At 43.6% G+C, this 16683-nt stretch overlaps 1 protein-coding gene across 1 annotated transcript in view; it reads right to left on the reverse strand.

Annotated features, from left to right (window-relative positions):
* LOC119393548 (bromodomain adjacent to zinc finger domain protein 2B) overlaps positions 1-16683 on the reverse strand; it is a gene marked incomplete in the record, with an annotated part of 76497 nt that overhangs the window by 58281 nt on the left and 1533 nt on the right. The window contains 8 exon segments of the mRNA XM_037660635.2: positions 732-818; positions 1419-2012; positions 4393-4633; positions 5364-5472; positions 9746-9898; positions 11958-12173; positions 13213-13301; positions 15581-15641. Of these exon segments, the coding sequence (XP_037516563.1) occupies positions 732-818; positions 1419-2012; positions 4393-4633; positions 5364-5472; positions 9746-9898; positions 11958-12173; positions 13213-13282 (1470 nt within the window).

A 16683-nucleotide genomic window follows, 5' to 3' on the forward strand; every position in this document is an offset into this window, starting at 1 on the left:
TCAGCTGCCATGTCGGCGGCCGCGGACTACAGAAGTTGCGGTTTGGTGCCGAGTCAGTGAAACATTTTGCAGTTGTTGCATTTAGAAGGGGTGACTTACATATTTAACGAAAACGCGGGCGTGCGTGTGAAACACTCAAGTGGTGGTTTGTGGTCGCCACCGTTTTTCAACATCGCGCACGCGCAGTGTGCTACCGCGGCGACTTCCCGTGACAGCGCATTTTTTTCCGTGTTAGTTATGTCGGCACCGCAGGTCCGCGGACGCTAACCGTTCAACATTTCCAAATGTAAGCAGACGCAAACTTACGTCCCAGTCGCATGCTTCAATAGTCGGAATCGCGCGCCTACCCGTTGGTCATGTTTGCACACGTGCAACCTTTCAAAAATGTTGTTTTGGTTATAGTGCGGTACCGCTTATAGTGCGGATATTCGCGACTCCGGCGACTTACGTTATAAGCGGTCGATGCTGTAATCAAGTGTCTTCTTTTGTATCCTCAATGGTTGGTTGTTCAAGAACAGAAAACATTTGTACACCAAATGTATGCCGATTTACGAAACTGAAATGATTTTCATGAAATTCCACTGAATGAGACAGAGAGGAAAAGAAGGGTCTAAAAGTCACATGTCTAGTTGTAGCAAAGCTCATTTCACTTGACATGTGACATCAAACTAGTAACATTTATAGACAAAAAATGGGTAGAATGTACAAGATATGCGATGCCTCGAACTTACGGTGTTATTTCTCGACTTATAACCTTGGGATGCGAGCAGCTGGAACCTCTGTAATGACTCTTGTTGCCTTGAAGACAGTTTTGCATTCTGAAACAAAAACAGGTAGATTATTCTGTAATATGCAACTTTTATGGTATGACCACACGAAACCTACTTCAACGGGTCTCAGCACATCCATATTAAGCAATGTGCTTTTCTTGAAACGTGCAATGGAGACACCAACGCTGGGCAACACCAAGATATAAATATGTTGGAAATATACTATATATTGTTGCCACGTTGAACAACTCGACTGTTACCATATGTTACCATAAAGCATTAATTCCTAAATGAATATTTATGTATTATGAACCATATGAATATTTATATAAGAAAATTAATCATAAGAAATGAGGCATAATTTGCTTCTTTAGTGCTCCTTCATTATAACAAATTCATCCCCATTGAATCCAACATGTTTATACGGAAGTTATGCTGCTCGATATCTACATTTGCTTCAAGGGCATTTCCCAAGTTTGCCAATGTTTACAGCAGAAAATTCAAAAATGTTCTGTAGCAACATTTTCAGTTGTCAACACACCGATGCTTACACTAACTCTCAAGGTGGTGGTGGTGTTGTACTAACTGTCATGGTGAAGCACAAGCAGTCAGTCCTAGAAATGGACAACACAAGCAGTGCTTGCCCACCTGCGCAGCCAAAGCACCAAGAAGGAGTCCCATGGGGTTGCAGTCCCTCGCAGATGCCAAGTGGTCCGACAGCAATGGGGAACTTCGTGGTCTTCGGCCCCGCCGCCGCGAAGACGATGACGACGACGTTCCCAGGGGCGTTCCGAGAGGCAGTCCACCCTTACCGGAGCCCAGGCTGGCCGGCAGGGTTTCCAAGATGTGCCGCTGGTGCGCAGCGGGTGGAGGGGGCGGTGGAAGAGGGTGACCAGGGGTCATGGCAGGGGGCCCCACAGGGGTCAGCGTTACGTCGGGGGACAAGTACGCAGTGCCACCGCTGGAGGCACTGCGTTTGACACACAGGTCCAGGGGCATGGCACCGCCATCCCCACGACCAGGGGAAGCGTTGGTCTCACTACTGCTGGGCCCCGAGTGCGCGGGGGGTGCGGGGGAGTGGCCTCCACTGACCCCACTACCACTCGAAGACGAGGCTCCCGCCTGGGAGGAGTGTGCGGGACTTGGGAACAGACTAGGGGAGCCTGAAAGGTGGCCTACTCCAACCGACGGTGACCGCGATGGGGATGACGAAGTCTGCGGCAGCATGAGACAGTCCGCCAGCTGCAGTGAAGAGAGAGAGGCACCCGTTTTCAAAAGGCAAACGGTTGCTGTAGGCTTCTCCAATAGATGTCAGACGAGTATACACAAGATACACACATGGCAACAGTAAGAGTGAGACAGATTAGGGCAAGTATGGTCAGAACTTACCAATTCTGGAAAAGTACTGTTGGCTAAATAGATATATTACACTCAATCTGTAGCACACATTCTGCAAGCACAGCGATGGCAGCAGGCACCAGTGACTCTACCTATTTGCTGCAGCTTCAAGCACCAAAGTGGCAACACAGTGTGCACTTTCCAAGTTTCCTCACAACTAGGGGTGTGCGAATATTCGCAATTTCGAATATTTTTCGAATAGTGTTTGCTATTGGATTCGATTCGCACTGGAATTTTACTATTCGAACTATTCGAACTTCCCAAAGACAAATACAGTCAACGTCCGATTGAAAGTGACCCCTTCAGATTTTCAATATGCTTCACCTCATTACACTCTCGTATTGCGGCAAAGCTGCCTTTCAAGTTCCGTTACGGTCGAACTTTGCCAAGACACAGTCAACGTCCGATTGGAAGTGGTCCCTAGATTTTTCAATATGCTTCACCTCATCACACCCCGGTATTGCGGAAAAGCTGCCTTTCAGGCTCCGTTACGGTCTAACTTTGCCAAGGCACAGTCAACGTCCGATTGGAAATGGTCCCTAGATTTTCAATATGCTTCACCTCATCACACCCCGGTATTGCGGCAAAGCTGCCTTTCAAGCTCCGTTACGGTCTAACTTTGCCAAGGCACAGTCAACGTCCGATTGGAAATGGTCCCTAGATTTTTAATATGCTTCACCTCATCACACCCCGGTATTGCGGCAAAGCTGCCTTTCAAGCTCTGCTACGGTCACAAATGTATTAAAAAAAAACGCTTGTTCCAACATGGAGATGAAAGATGTCGCAGAGGTGGGGGCTCAATTAATGCCGTTATGGACCTGAAATTTGGGCAGGAAGTCCAAAAAATCGGAAGCCGAAGCTTTTTAGCATCCAAAATTTCAGATGTTCTTGCATATCGACGTCTACAAGGCAGATTTGGAACTCCGGACTTGAAGGGAGCACACCCTTGTCCGCCACATCAGTTGGGCTTCCACAGAAGTTGAAAGAGAAGGAGAGGCTGAGGAAATGGCATCTTTGCCCATCACGTGTAAAGTGTTGTCGGGCAAACACTTTGGTTGCCACCAAATCATGTACATAAATAGAATTCGGCCTCTACATTGCCTCATTCTTCATAAGACAACTATGAAACACCACCCCGCCAGTGCTTATCAACCAAGCGAAAAGAAACACTGTCATGTTGCTATCACAACAGAACCTGACAATGCTTCAGCAGCAGTGAAAGCTACAGAGATAATATTTAATATCTTAATTTGCTCAGAAATATCAGCTTCCATACCAACTACAAGTGCCCTACACCAATACCAGCCGGTCTGAGAACTGACTAACCTCCCTGTCCTTCCATCTATTTCTTTCTTTCTTTCTTCCTTCCTTCATTCTTACACCAATGATTTCTGGCAGAAAACAAGGGGAAGAAAACATGTGACACAGAGGTTTATGCTGTTCTTTTTGGTCGGATGGGCAAGAAGCCATTACCACACATGTCTGCTGCATGTGTAGTTATCGCCATTAAAGAAAAAAAATTCATTTGATGCTTATTACAACTGCACAGTGATCTGGGCATTATGAAGTAAGTTGAAAACGTTTACAATGGACACAAAAATATATTTTGAAGACAGTGACTTCCTGGGCCTCTTCCACCACTTTTTGTAACAGGGCATGCTGTCCGAAAATTTGACAGAATTAAACTACTGTATTTATTCACATACTACCATTGGCTAAATGATAACTGCTGGCTAAATTATACCTAATGTTCAATATCTGCCATTATAACAGCAACGTCATCTACATTCCGCCTCAATCCAACAACGGAGTTGTCTACCAAAACTGTTTTGTTTCATAGTTGAAACTGAGCGCAAAGGGACAAGGGCGATGACGAGAAAAGACAGGACGTGCGCAATCACAAGTGAACTTTTATTGAAGCGAAAGAAGCATACAAACAATTGTAAAAATATGTACCTATGCTGACAAAAATCACGTAGTATAAAATATCAGTAAAGAACAGATAATACACGCAGGAAATAGAACATCATCTTCGTCCTTGTCACTCCACACTCAAACTTTTAAGTTATGTTACCATACAAACTCACCCAACTTTCCATCGCTTTGCTTTGTTTCATCAGACGCAATGCTACATTCGTCAAATAGTAAAACATACTTGAATTCGTAAACCTCTGGAAAGATTACGGACAGTTGGCAGGCGTGCGAGAGTAAAAACATGGCCAACCTTGGCAGCAGCAGCCGACGCCAGGCCGGACTCCCGACGGCCCCTGCGGCTGCGGCGCCCCTGCTGGCCACTGCGTTCACGCACCAGACTGCCTAGGGGCAGCGTGATGCCAGGCCGCGACCCTTCGCCACTTCCTCCCACCTTGCTTGCCGCTGCCCCAAGCAACTCTGCAGCACCCTGCCCCAGGAATGGTGGCGACAAAACAGGCGGGCCTTTGGCAGAACCCAGAAGAAGCTTCTCCCTGCGTGCAAAAGGCAACCTCTTACGTGGACTATCCAAGCAGCCAACTAGATGTACGTACCGTATTTTCTCACGTGTAACCCGCCCCTGCTTGTAATTTGCACCCCCAACTACACACCGCACAAAAAGCAAAAATAAAAAATAAAATAATCCCATATACTGCCTTGAAGCCGCCTTCCCTGCATTACTGTGAAGCCAACTTGCGCACCAAAATTCGCATATAACCCGCATCACAAATTTATCTTCGAATTTTTGGTGCATTTCTGGTGCGTGTTATACGCGAGAAAATACGGTATTTTGTCTACATTTCTGTGCATAGTACTTTTCACAAAAAACAAAAAACTCCCCTTCGTTGATCTTATAAGGCCCTTGTTTCATTATTCAACGAAGATAATAATGACCAACTGCTCACACTGACAAAAGTTGTTTTGGTAAATAGCTGCAAAGTTGCTTTGCAATGGCCCCCTTTTCAAACTTTAAAAACACTGGTTAAAAGCCTACAAGAAGCCCACTAATCACTTGTTGGCCAGTGATGGTTTACCTCGAAAAGGCCACCTTCTCGGCCCAGAGAGAGCAGTAAATGAAAGTGTTAAGTGAAAAGATATCAATATTTGAGCATCTTCAAAAAAAGTGCCTAAGCAAACCTCTAAATAAGCAGAGTGGAGTTCGTAACGCGCTCTGCACCATCACCTTTTTTAATGCAAGAACTAGTTTAAACAAGTTCCACTCACTTTACGGAATTTAAAAGGATGCTGTCTTGAAGGAGGTCCAAATGTTTTGACGATCTGCTGTGGGCTGATGGAGGTAGCATTTTGCCAATAGCTTGAGAGCCATTCATACCTGGAATAAATAAATAGCACTTACTATGCATTCTGCAAAAAAACAGGCCGCTGAGTAAATTTTAACATAGGGCAATACCATCAAACAACTCTGCCTAACACTTGAAAGCTAACGTTTAGGTGATGAGACAATTTTTTTTTGTTTAGTTTAAATTATATAAATTCGTCTACCCTTTCCCCTTGTACTCTCTCCATAGGTTTGCCCTGACTTCATAGTTGCTAGGCTATAAGATGAAAAGAGGTATCAGATGACAAGAGACAAATCTAAATCTCATTGGTAGCATTTTGTATCAATTACACTCTTTGTCAGTTTAAACTACTAGATAAGAATCCCGGAAAGCAAAGGTCTTCCCACCCATTCTCAAGGAGTTAAAACTTTTTAAGAAGGAACCAATGTGATCAATGCGTCTAGACCCTCAAATAATCGTTTTGAATCTTGAAATACAACCGGACAAAACACGCCTTCACACACAGACCTTGTACAAAATTATACAACTCTGCATTATACAACAAAAACACCATATAAAACAAATAAGAAAACAAAACGCAGGTAGGGGTTTGCCATTTTGTTAGGTTGCACACGGATTGCCAAAACGAAACAGGATTTCAAAACAAAGGAAACAAGAAAAAGAGATAAGCCACCGGGTAAAACTGTATGAAATTGCAGGCTCTTGCTCTCAATGATTTCAACACAGAAACATCAAGCAGGTATCTCAACAAAGACTGCTTTCCTGATGAGAAAATAAATTAAGGAGACAGTACAGATAATAAATGGGAAACTGTGTGCTGCTAGAGACCACACGCATGGCAGTCAAATGTCATGCGGCAAGCACACAAGCGGTTCGAACAAGACACGCAGACCAGCGACTGGTCCTACCTGACACCTTGCACTCGAAGTGCGCATCGCCAGGTTTGGAATAGGCGTGCCCGGCGAGCACTTCCTCGACTGCTCGAAATGGAGCGAGAGAAAGAGTGTGGAAGACAATGTGTTAGGCGTGCAATGTGATAGCAAAATAAAATGAGCAGAATGTCCAGAAAACCACGCTACCACCAGATTTCCCAGACATTTCCACGTACCCCCTCAACAACTGGAGCCTACTTTTTTCCACAGGAGACGTGGCAAATTCAAGTGCGTTGTGTTTAGACATGACAGCATAAAATTTCGGAATAGTGTGCCAGAGGAAAATAGCTTTATTACTAGCTTTACCAGTGCATTTGTAATCCCAATATTCTGCTGAGCAAGGTAGTCTTCCGTAGAAACATTGCCTGTTAGAAAAATTTCACAGCTGAAATTTAGAGATCTTAAGGAAGCTGACACATAAATTTGTAAATTGGTACCTTTAATCAGTATTTTTTTTTACTACAGTAGACTCCTGTTAAACGAAAGCTGAAGGGACCAGGAAAATATGTGTCATTTAACAGGAGTTTCGTTTACTGAGAGATGAAAAGGGGCGCAGAATTCAAGCTCAAAACGAATCATGTTAGAGGCAGTTGTTCCAGGCAGTCTACTGTACATGCTTTTTTTTTGTACCATTTTGCTAGTGGTTTTATGATCCTTCCAGGAACTGAAGATTTATTTTCAAAATTCTAGGCTTACCAGACAATTAGAAGCCTTGGATAACATTTCATACCAGTACTGGGCAGGACATGAAGTCTTGTGTTCAAACTGCACGTCCTGTGAACTCGCCATTATGACAGCTCGCTGGCCATTGCCAAAAAGGAGTAAGTTAATCTGTTAGGAGATGCAACATTCACACACTGCCAACGTCAGGAGACCTATACAGATCCTGCGACACACGCCTTTTTTTTTTTTGTGGGTCGTTATTTAAGACTGACATTTCATGACCTGTTGCCTTAATTCATCTGATGATACAAGAGCACAAGCATGTGCAGTTATGCTGATCAAACCTAGTAGTATCCTCAACATTTATTAATATTTTCCAGATGCTCCTGATACAGAAGCTAAGGCAACTTCAGAACACTTCTCATTAGAAAACTTATGTCGAGATCTTCAACAGAGCTAACTTAAAACTGTACAAAAAAGACAGTAGAGGGGATCACTAGAACTAATATAGGCAAGGAACACGATTACCCTATTCATGTTGCTCAAATGGAAACCTGACACAAAAAGCTGTTTGCATCTCCAGGCTTGTAGCTGCTTCCCTAAAAATATGTGGTAGCAGCAGTAGCGACTACACATTACAAACAGTGCAAAAGGAAACAAGCCACGAAGGCCTCCATCGTGAATATCATCCGAAGCACCCAGCAAGCTGCATGCACTATATTGTTAAATCAGTCACCCAGCTCGCCAACAGTTGTATTAGATCTGGATCTTCTCGAACTCCACTAGCAAGCAACTTAGAACAGAACAGAACAGGGCATATGCTATCCCAAACAGGCCTTCACTTGTCAAGTATGCCTATGTACCACAGCATTACAGAGCTCTGTTTCCCGATATGTTGTGCACTTTGCCCTTGTAATTTACTCATCTCTCTTTTTTTGCTTACAACACCCTCTCTGATACTTCCCCTAACCTACGCCACAACTGCCCTTTCTAAGCACTGCACACAACCTACTTCCATCATTAGTTCTATGACACTCCTTTATATTAACAAGTTATCCAGTGACTGCCTAGAACAACAGAAACATTACAAGGAATTCAATACTTTATATTTAGAAGCAGAAAAAAAGTAGTGCAATTAAAAAGAAATGCCATGAACCACAACTAATGTGCCATACATCTACAGCTTGACAAAAGTGATAGGCGCCTTAGTTAAGCTTGGTTCTCCAACGCATAACCTAGAGGTGCAATGAATGCAAAGGTAAAAAATTAACTGAATTATTTCTCGTAACGAGAAAGAGATCCTACTAGTTATGAAAATCTAATGTGTGTGAAATCACACTAATTTAGAACAATGAGAATAAGAAATGTTTAAGAAACCAGCTGCATGCAAGATGCACCTGCAATCTTTTACCACATGCTTATGAACAAAAACATATTTCTTTTGTGCAGTAACCAAGGCAACCAACAGCAATTTCAAACAATTCCTCAAGTACACCTCAAATGAATCGAAACTAATTTAGAATGCCAACTTTTCAGTCTAGGTTGGTGTGTCATCTTCTCATTGCCTTGGCTTGGTCATAGGCTATGTCTAAGCAAAGCCAAAGACGGATAGCAGTGACTAAAGAAATGTCAACACTGATTTCCTTTCTTGAGTCCTTTGTAAGCCTCACGCAGATGCACCGTGTGTCATCTTTACACACGCCAACCGTTACCATAGCAACACATCCATTTGCTGCACCTTAGCTGTACAGCTGACACCACACCACAGCTATAGAGATGCGTCTGCAATTTGCAAGCATTTACACATCAGCAAGGAATTGCAGGAACGCAAAGGTTCTCTGTTTTATACTGTCATCTGATGCCCAATAAGGAGAACATGAGCTTTTTCTTGAAGAATGGGCACTCTTGTTTCTGACTAAAACAAGCCTAGTACTTTACATTTATCTTTTGAATACTGTGTGTTGAGTTATGAAAGCATGAAAGTATCACCCTGTGCATAGTGTAAATGCAACAAAACAAGTTATGCAAGCAAAGGCTTTGCAGCAAACAAAGTGAGTGTGTGCTATCCTCAACCAGCCCATTGTCACCCCACCAATGTCAAACTGATGTTTGTCACACACATGCTAAAACGAAGAGCAAAGCAGTGTGGCAAGCACAACTGTATGTAGAGTATGCTCCACTGTTATAGAGAACACAGGAGCATGTGGCGGCCGCACTCTGCGCAGCTCTGCAAACATGAGTTGGAAGGACTATACCACCCCCCCGCACATACATTGTAAATGTGGAGGGTGTGCCAATCCACATTGTCTGCTACGGAGCTCTGCTGTCACTTGGCACGCCTTCACTGCTTAATGAGCGCAGCTGCTCGGAACTTTTAAGCATGAAATGTTTTATGAAACTGAAGACCGAAAATTGCCCACAGACACACCGTAACAAAGACATGTTGATGCAGTGTGGCAGCAGAGCTCAACGGATCGTCCCACACTTCCAGCCCATGTCTGTAGCGGGGGCAGCACATTCTCGCCGCATCGTGTCAATGGCACTGCACAGCTGCCATTCACTCCCACGTTCCCTCTAACAGGGGACACCACTACGAATTGCATTGCCAGAATAACAGGCACATGCACAGTCACCAAGCAGTGATCCTTTTAAAAGGGGGGGGGGAAGCGAGCGAGCAAATGGGCAGTGGCTCAACCTCTGATGGACTCACGTCTGCGCGACTGCGATGAGCTGGGCTGTGGCTGGGGCTGCCTCAGGGCATGGTCCAGCTTAGAGCTGCTGGCCAGGCTAGGGGCGGAGGTGCCCTGGCGCAGCAGGCTGGCTAGGGTCATGCCCCCCTGGTCAGCAGAGGACCACCAGGCCCCTGAACACACCGCCACCACCCAGGCAGGCTTGGTTATTTCGGCATCCCACCACCGCAATAACATCCCGTCACCACTGACACGTGCTGGCAATGTCCAGTTATGCCGACAGTGTGGAGGGGGTCACAAGAATTCTACAGCTTCACAGAAACACATGAACATACTTGCCGGCCTGTAAACTTGAAAATTTGTTAAAAGCCCAGGGACAGTTCCCCGAAAAGGATAGGGAGGAAGGAATGGGGAAGGGGGGGGGGGGATTGGCATGCTTTCTCTTTTAAAGCTTACACTGAACACAAGTATAAGCACCCTGTAAAAAGCATTTTTGGCAGTCTACGAAGAGCAAGACCTAGAATTCTCATGGTCACAGAACTTTCTGTAGCTGCTGTTCTAGCTACTAACACCAAATATCAGATCCCACTTTTATAGACAAGCCTACCTGTGCTTCTTGTATGTCTGTAGAAATAATACTGCAAAAAACTGCTCTGAAAGCCCTTCAAGCCCATTTACCTGCATGTGCTCGTTGCTCAGGCAAATAAAAAGACTGAGAAAATTTCCTGACAACCGGAAATCCTCATTCCATGATATTCTTCCGTGTGACTAAACTCCCTTGTCATACATAACACACACGTGAAACTCTCCACAAAAGCCAGCTTTGCTCACTCGTATGCTCGAGTCCTGCCTGCATCTTCATCTGCCAAAGCTGCCACAAGCTTCTTTCTTGTTCTTTGTGTTTTCCAGATTCACAGAGGAGAAACGAGAGTTATGAAAGTCTTTTGCATAACAGTACTTAAAGACAAAGTATAGTTCTCAAGACCACATCATTCCGAATGACAAGCAACAAATCAACCAAAATCGTATCATGGCACAGGAAACCACTGGCAGCTGACAGATGCAGCTAGTATGTATTTTGTGACACAGCGGAACACGAAAAAAAGAGAATCACAACCAAAATAAAAAAAGATTACACCCCAGAGGTTGCACTTGTGTAAAAAAGTTCTTTCACTCAACCCAAGTTTTTACACATCATTACCCCACTTTTGTAAAGACAGTTTTAACGATCTGCACACACAATATGGCAAATTGGCACACACAAATTATGGCAAGCAACACGTTCAGTATCAAATACCCACAATGTTAAATCGTTTACACGGTCTCATAGATGTCAATTCCATACCTTCGAACACCATTATCAAGTCCATCCTAATGAACCATGATATTGAGTATGCTTATTAAAGTTCTATGCTTGATTTGTTACATCCTATCTATCAATTTGAGTTATGTGTTGTAGTTTCTTTTCTTATGCTTTATTTAACATTGTGTATTGATGAAGTTTCTTTTGAGATGAAGCTTTTGTGATGAAGTTCTTTTATGTTTTCTCTGAAATTGTGTAATAAGAACATGCTAAATATTGTTGTGTTATTGTTTTATTTCTGAAAATATCTGCGACAGAGTGAGATGTTCAGCGGCCTGCGTGCCAAACTGTATTTAGGAGCAGAGGCCCCATGTCAGGCTATATAGCCTTTAGCCTCTGCTCCCGATCCTGTAAGAATTCAGGACAAATAAACTTCAATTCAATTCAATTCAACAGCAGTGCTAGCTGGATTAGCAGTATCTACAGAGCATGTGAAGCGAATATTTTGTCCACAAACTTTGCCCTTGCCTTCAAAATATGAGCTGCAAAAAAGAGCAAAGATGTCTTATTATATAGGTATGTTCAGTACCATTTGCAATGCAATACATTTCTGAATTCTTCGCTCTACCCCATAGATGCTTCATTAATCCATGCTAACGAAACAGCAACCAGCTCATTACTTGTAAATGGTTGAATTGAAGGAGAAAAAAAAAAAGAACAAGGAGCTTTAGTGCCCTGCTTTGAAACTGAAAAAGCCAGCAAAAATGGAAGACTGCGAAACAGGGCAAACAGCTCAAAAGGGCAAAGGGCCACAGCAAAAACCAAGACAGCGCAAAGCAGGTTTCGGATAAACGCAGGTAGAGAAGAGAATTTGCAGCAAAAATAACAGAGAGATACGTGAAGAGAGCGAGAGAATGAGACCAACCAACCTGAAGGAAGCGAAGGCGAGGAAGACGCAGGCGGCGGCTGAGTGGAACGCGAGGGGCAAGTGGAAGAAGAGGCGGCAACCCCTTCCAAGAGATGGTTGGGGGAAGAGGGGGCGGGGCTCTGAAAGGCTGTGGCGCCCCTGGCCAGCAAAGGTGAGAACGGGGGAAAGGGGCTCATCCCCAAGGAGGTGGAAGGGGGGAATGTGGGAGGGCTCATGGCTGACAGAGGAAAGGAGCAAAGGTGGGGTGGGGGGAGCAGTGACAGGACCAAGCCAAGGTGATAAGAGTGGCGGTAAGCAAAGTGGGTGCACAAAAAAGAGAGAGAGGGAAGAAAGAGAGATAAAGAGAGGAAGAAAGATGAAGAGAGGCGACATGCTCAAGAAGTAGAGTGCAGACTATGCACGAATGTAAAAAAACGAGTAACGCTGAGGTAGAGTAGAAACAGACAGGCATTGCTTTGACACATCCGTGTGTCACTTGGCACCGTACAAAAGAAGTATAAAGTATAAAAGCAGACTACTAGCAAGCGTGCCTCGACATTTAAACAGGGCCCTCAAGTGCTTGCCATCACAGTCAGTACCGCATAAACTGAAAGAGCATTCAGAAGTGAGCAAGGTGCTTATTAGGTGCTCAAGGAAGCCATTTGAACCATTCACTGCACAAGCAAATACACCAAGCCTACAGATGACAAAAAGGCTGACCACATAACCAAAAGACAAGACTGAAGTAGTCTCTCCCCACCACGGCAAGTATGAGTTTAACGCAACTGTTACTGTACACGATTGTGAAGCCAAAATAAATAGGAACAGCATTATTGCAGTTTGCACTACATTGTTTTACAGGGTGCCGGTGACAACAACTTGAAATGATTATCCCTCAAAATGCAGCCTGATTATATCGCTGCTTAACTTTATTAAAAGTGTCAAAAGAACGTCTTTCACTTTTTAAAAACTGCTAGGTATGACTCACTGGCCCAAGGAATCATGTACGACTCACACGCTCCCAGACATACACAATATTATCAGCATACGCTAACAACAGTGGGCCCTCTTTTTTTTTTATTTCACCAGTTAAGTAATTAACTTTGAATTTGGCTCTCAGGATAAACAAGTGCCCAAATGAAAATAAGGGAATGATTGTGCCACAAAAGAGAAATTTTGTAACAAATGCATCCCTAACATTCTCAAGGTTTACCACAAAAATAAGAGACTGGATTGAAAATGAACAAAAGCAATTTTCTATGTCCATAATGGCTCACCTAAAAGGGCAGCAGCGTCAAAATGGTTGCGTGCAGGACTTGACGCGGCATTTCGGCTTGAATTATCCATATTGGTGCCCTCTTGAAGCCTGAGAAGTAAGAATAAAGGTGACAAACACAACACAGATGAGCAGGGACCAAAACATCAACAATCATCAGACAAAAACCAATTTCTGGTCAGGTCATCCTTTCTTCAAATTCCATATTACCGACACAGTTCAGCTCCCGGTATATCACAAGTAAAATTCTTTACTAATTTTATGTTCTATTTTTCTGGATGTTGAAGAACAATGACTACAATAAGGTTCCTTACGAGAAAACAGGAAGTGATGAAAAACTTCAGATAATCCTTCTGCCAATCACACATCCCTTCGTGTTTAGAGATGTCCATATAAGAATTTATCAAAGCCATTCTATTTATTGCATTGTGCACTACTTTTCCACACACTAGAGAAGCTTGCTAAGAAATTTCTTTTTTACGAAGCTCGGTTACAACTGCCCAGCAGTTATAACAATTGAATATGCATCTGCATAGTGCAACCAAAAACCAAATTATACCACTATTATATCACACAGTCTAAAAATGTGCCGACACAACACTCGCACTAGATATGCTTACGTTTAAGCCCATTACACTTAATATGAACAATCTGAGGATACATTATAGGCCAACAAAAAAAGTAACACTTTGGCAAAATATTGATTTAAAGATTAACGAGCCTACTCTTGGTTTATCCTGACATTATTACCATGTCCAAAACTAGAGAAGGTTTTCCAACCTATCCTGAATAACATTTGCCTGCAAAATCCATGCAACAGAGCACCGCTGAAGGAAACATTATGCCCACAATTATTTTGGGAACTATTTTACAGCATGGATGCACTAAGCAATCTTCTTTCAAGATTGGTTGAATGCTGACCTTCGGTGACACCTCACACATATGCACGCTGTCAGCAAACAAGAATTACATGTACAAGTATAACAGTGCATAATGCAACAATAGCTATCAAGCGAGTGCATTAAATGCCTGCTTTTACATCTGCTTTTGGCTTTTAACACTGCTCAATTTACAATTTTTGCATGTTCAGAAGGTAAAAGAAGGTTCTTTTAAGATAAACTTGCAATATGACAAGACTTTTACAGTTCCCACAAGTTTATCTTAATGGGAGTGTAATCAGATGGCATGGTTACACTAATACAGCCTTCTGCCTTGTTTGTTTTTCTTTCTTTTTTTGAAGCTACACAGCTTTGTTACTGACATTGGTTAATGTTAAATGTGATGGAGAAAGCAAGATGTGCAATACCAAGGGTGCATCTTAAAAATAACCAAATGTCGGTAACATTTTTAGAAGACTTTCTATATGCTATGAAACAAATCTAAATCATTTTGACTTTTTCATTTTGTCGAAGACTTTTTACCTCTGCACAACTGCGCTATTAAAAGAACACATAATAAATAATGTGAATTTTGACAACTATGTCATTAGGACAGCACACCTGCCAACCTGGTGATCTCGAAATTCAGGAGATTCTCATAAAGCGGGAGTGGCGGCAAGGGGGGTGGAATGCAGCAGGAGAAAACTGGTGTCTGTAACAACTTATTGTTTCTCAGGACCGCAGCAACGTCATAAACGACCGACTGCTGGAAAGCTTGTACACGTGTGCGTAATGAGACAAAATCTGCTGTATCCCGTGACAACTACCGGCCCTTCGCCAATCTTAATGCACTTTTTCGCGTGACCCATGTGTACTGTGGCGAAAGTGACTTCAGCGTTCTGCACGCAGTCAGAAAATTTTAGAACCAATGACCTTAGTTATTATTTTCCTTTTACGGTGGTTCTAGCGCTATTTTTTTAGGGAGATCTATGGCTGTGCCCGTAAAATCGGGAGGATTGCTAAAAAATCTGGAGTCTCCCGGGCAAATAGGGAGACTTGGCAGGTATGGGACAGTGCCCTCATTTGATTAATTGTGCACTTAAAGAGGTGCACATGCAGTGGGAACTGCTATAGATAGCTTGCACGTGACGTCACAGGCGCCGCTTCTGAACGCACCGGCACTCCACGATGGCGGCTTTGGTGACAAACAAGTTGAGTCACTGTGGAAATGATGTGGCAGGAACGTCTTTGTGCATGAACAATGAAATAACCTGCATGTGATGCTTTGATAATTAATGCAACATCGCAAACGTCGCTTCCCCACATGCTGGTGCTCCAGGATGGCTGTTTCAGTGAAATCAATGCAAGCCATCTATAAAAAATCTCAAGGCCGTCCACCTTGCATGCTTTAGAGAAAGGAATTCTCAAAGAATATACAGCAGCTGCTACACATCAGTCCAAACAGTAAATGTAAACATTGGGAGGACGTACAGTCATGAGCCGTTGACTTTCATTCCTGTCCCCATGTTGATCACTCCGGCACCACTGTTGCCTAGAAAGTTATGCAATGCTCCCAATAAGGATAATGTTGCAGTTGTGAGGCATCTACTCACTGTCATACTCGACTAAGGTTTTTACCAAAAAGACAGCGGTGAATACTTCAAAGGCATGCAGTACAAATATAGCTCGGCACTTCCCTGTCACAATTTTTTGGTCAATAGACATTGGTTAAATTGCACGCATTCAGAAAGCACCAGCAAAGAGCAAGTTCTCTCCAGTTCAGAACAGAAGCATCACAAGAAATTCACAAGGTAGGTTGCAAGCATGGGTGATATTTCACACACTGCTTTTCGATGCCTCCTCCAATTGTCCCCAATTCCTATATTGAATAGAAAGCACACAAAATTTCAAGATCGAGGGTGACCAAACTAACTAGGTCGCAACAAATTCTGCGCAAAGTTCCACAGATGCATAAGCACTTCATATTGGTCAGGTTAAAAAAAGCACTGCAATGTGCTTCTACGGTAGCTATTTGGGCGAGTTGGTCGAACTTCATCACAAAACAGCGCACACACACAAATACGAAAGAAGAAGGACTAGTGTCGTCGGTTCTTCCTTCTTTCTTTTGTATTTGTGTGCGCGCGCGGTTTTATGACGTGCTTCTACGGCCACAACCAGCTACGCGGACGTAGATGCGCATTTCCGCAAAGGTTTGTCCTATTATGGTGAACTTTGTTTTGTTATATCCAGAAAGCGTGCTCGCAACTGTGCACGAGTGAACGAAATGTCAGCGCCGAACAAGTGCGCAGCTCCCGAGAACACTTGTATAAAAGCTAAACGCGATATACAAAAACGCGTGCGCATGTGGCGTTGACTAAAATGCTAACACCCGTAGCTTTAACGGAAAGCGTCTGCGCTCAGCAGCCGGCACCGGAGAGCTCCGAGGCCTGTCACGATGATGGAATAGGCGCACACAATTCGCACGTCGACGAAAGCCGAGTGAGGCAGGGTTCACCGATACGCTATACCTGCGAAAGACGCGCTTCTGGAAACGAGTATTTGCTTCAAACAAACAGCAACAAGTCGGGCAACGC

Source organism: Rhipicephalus sanguineus, chromosome 5 (genome assembly GCF_013339695.2).
Source record: "Rhipicephalus sanguineus isolate Rsan-2018 chromosome 5, BIME_Rsan_1.4, whole genome shotgun sequence".
Taxonomy (NCBI): Eukaryota; Metazoa; Arthropoda; class Arachnida; order Ixodida; family Ixodidae; genus Rhipicephalus; species Rhipicephalus sanguineus.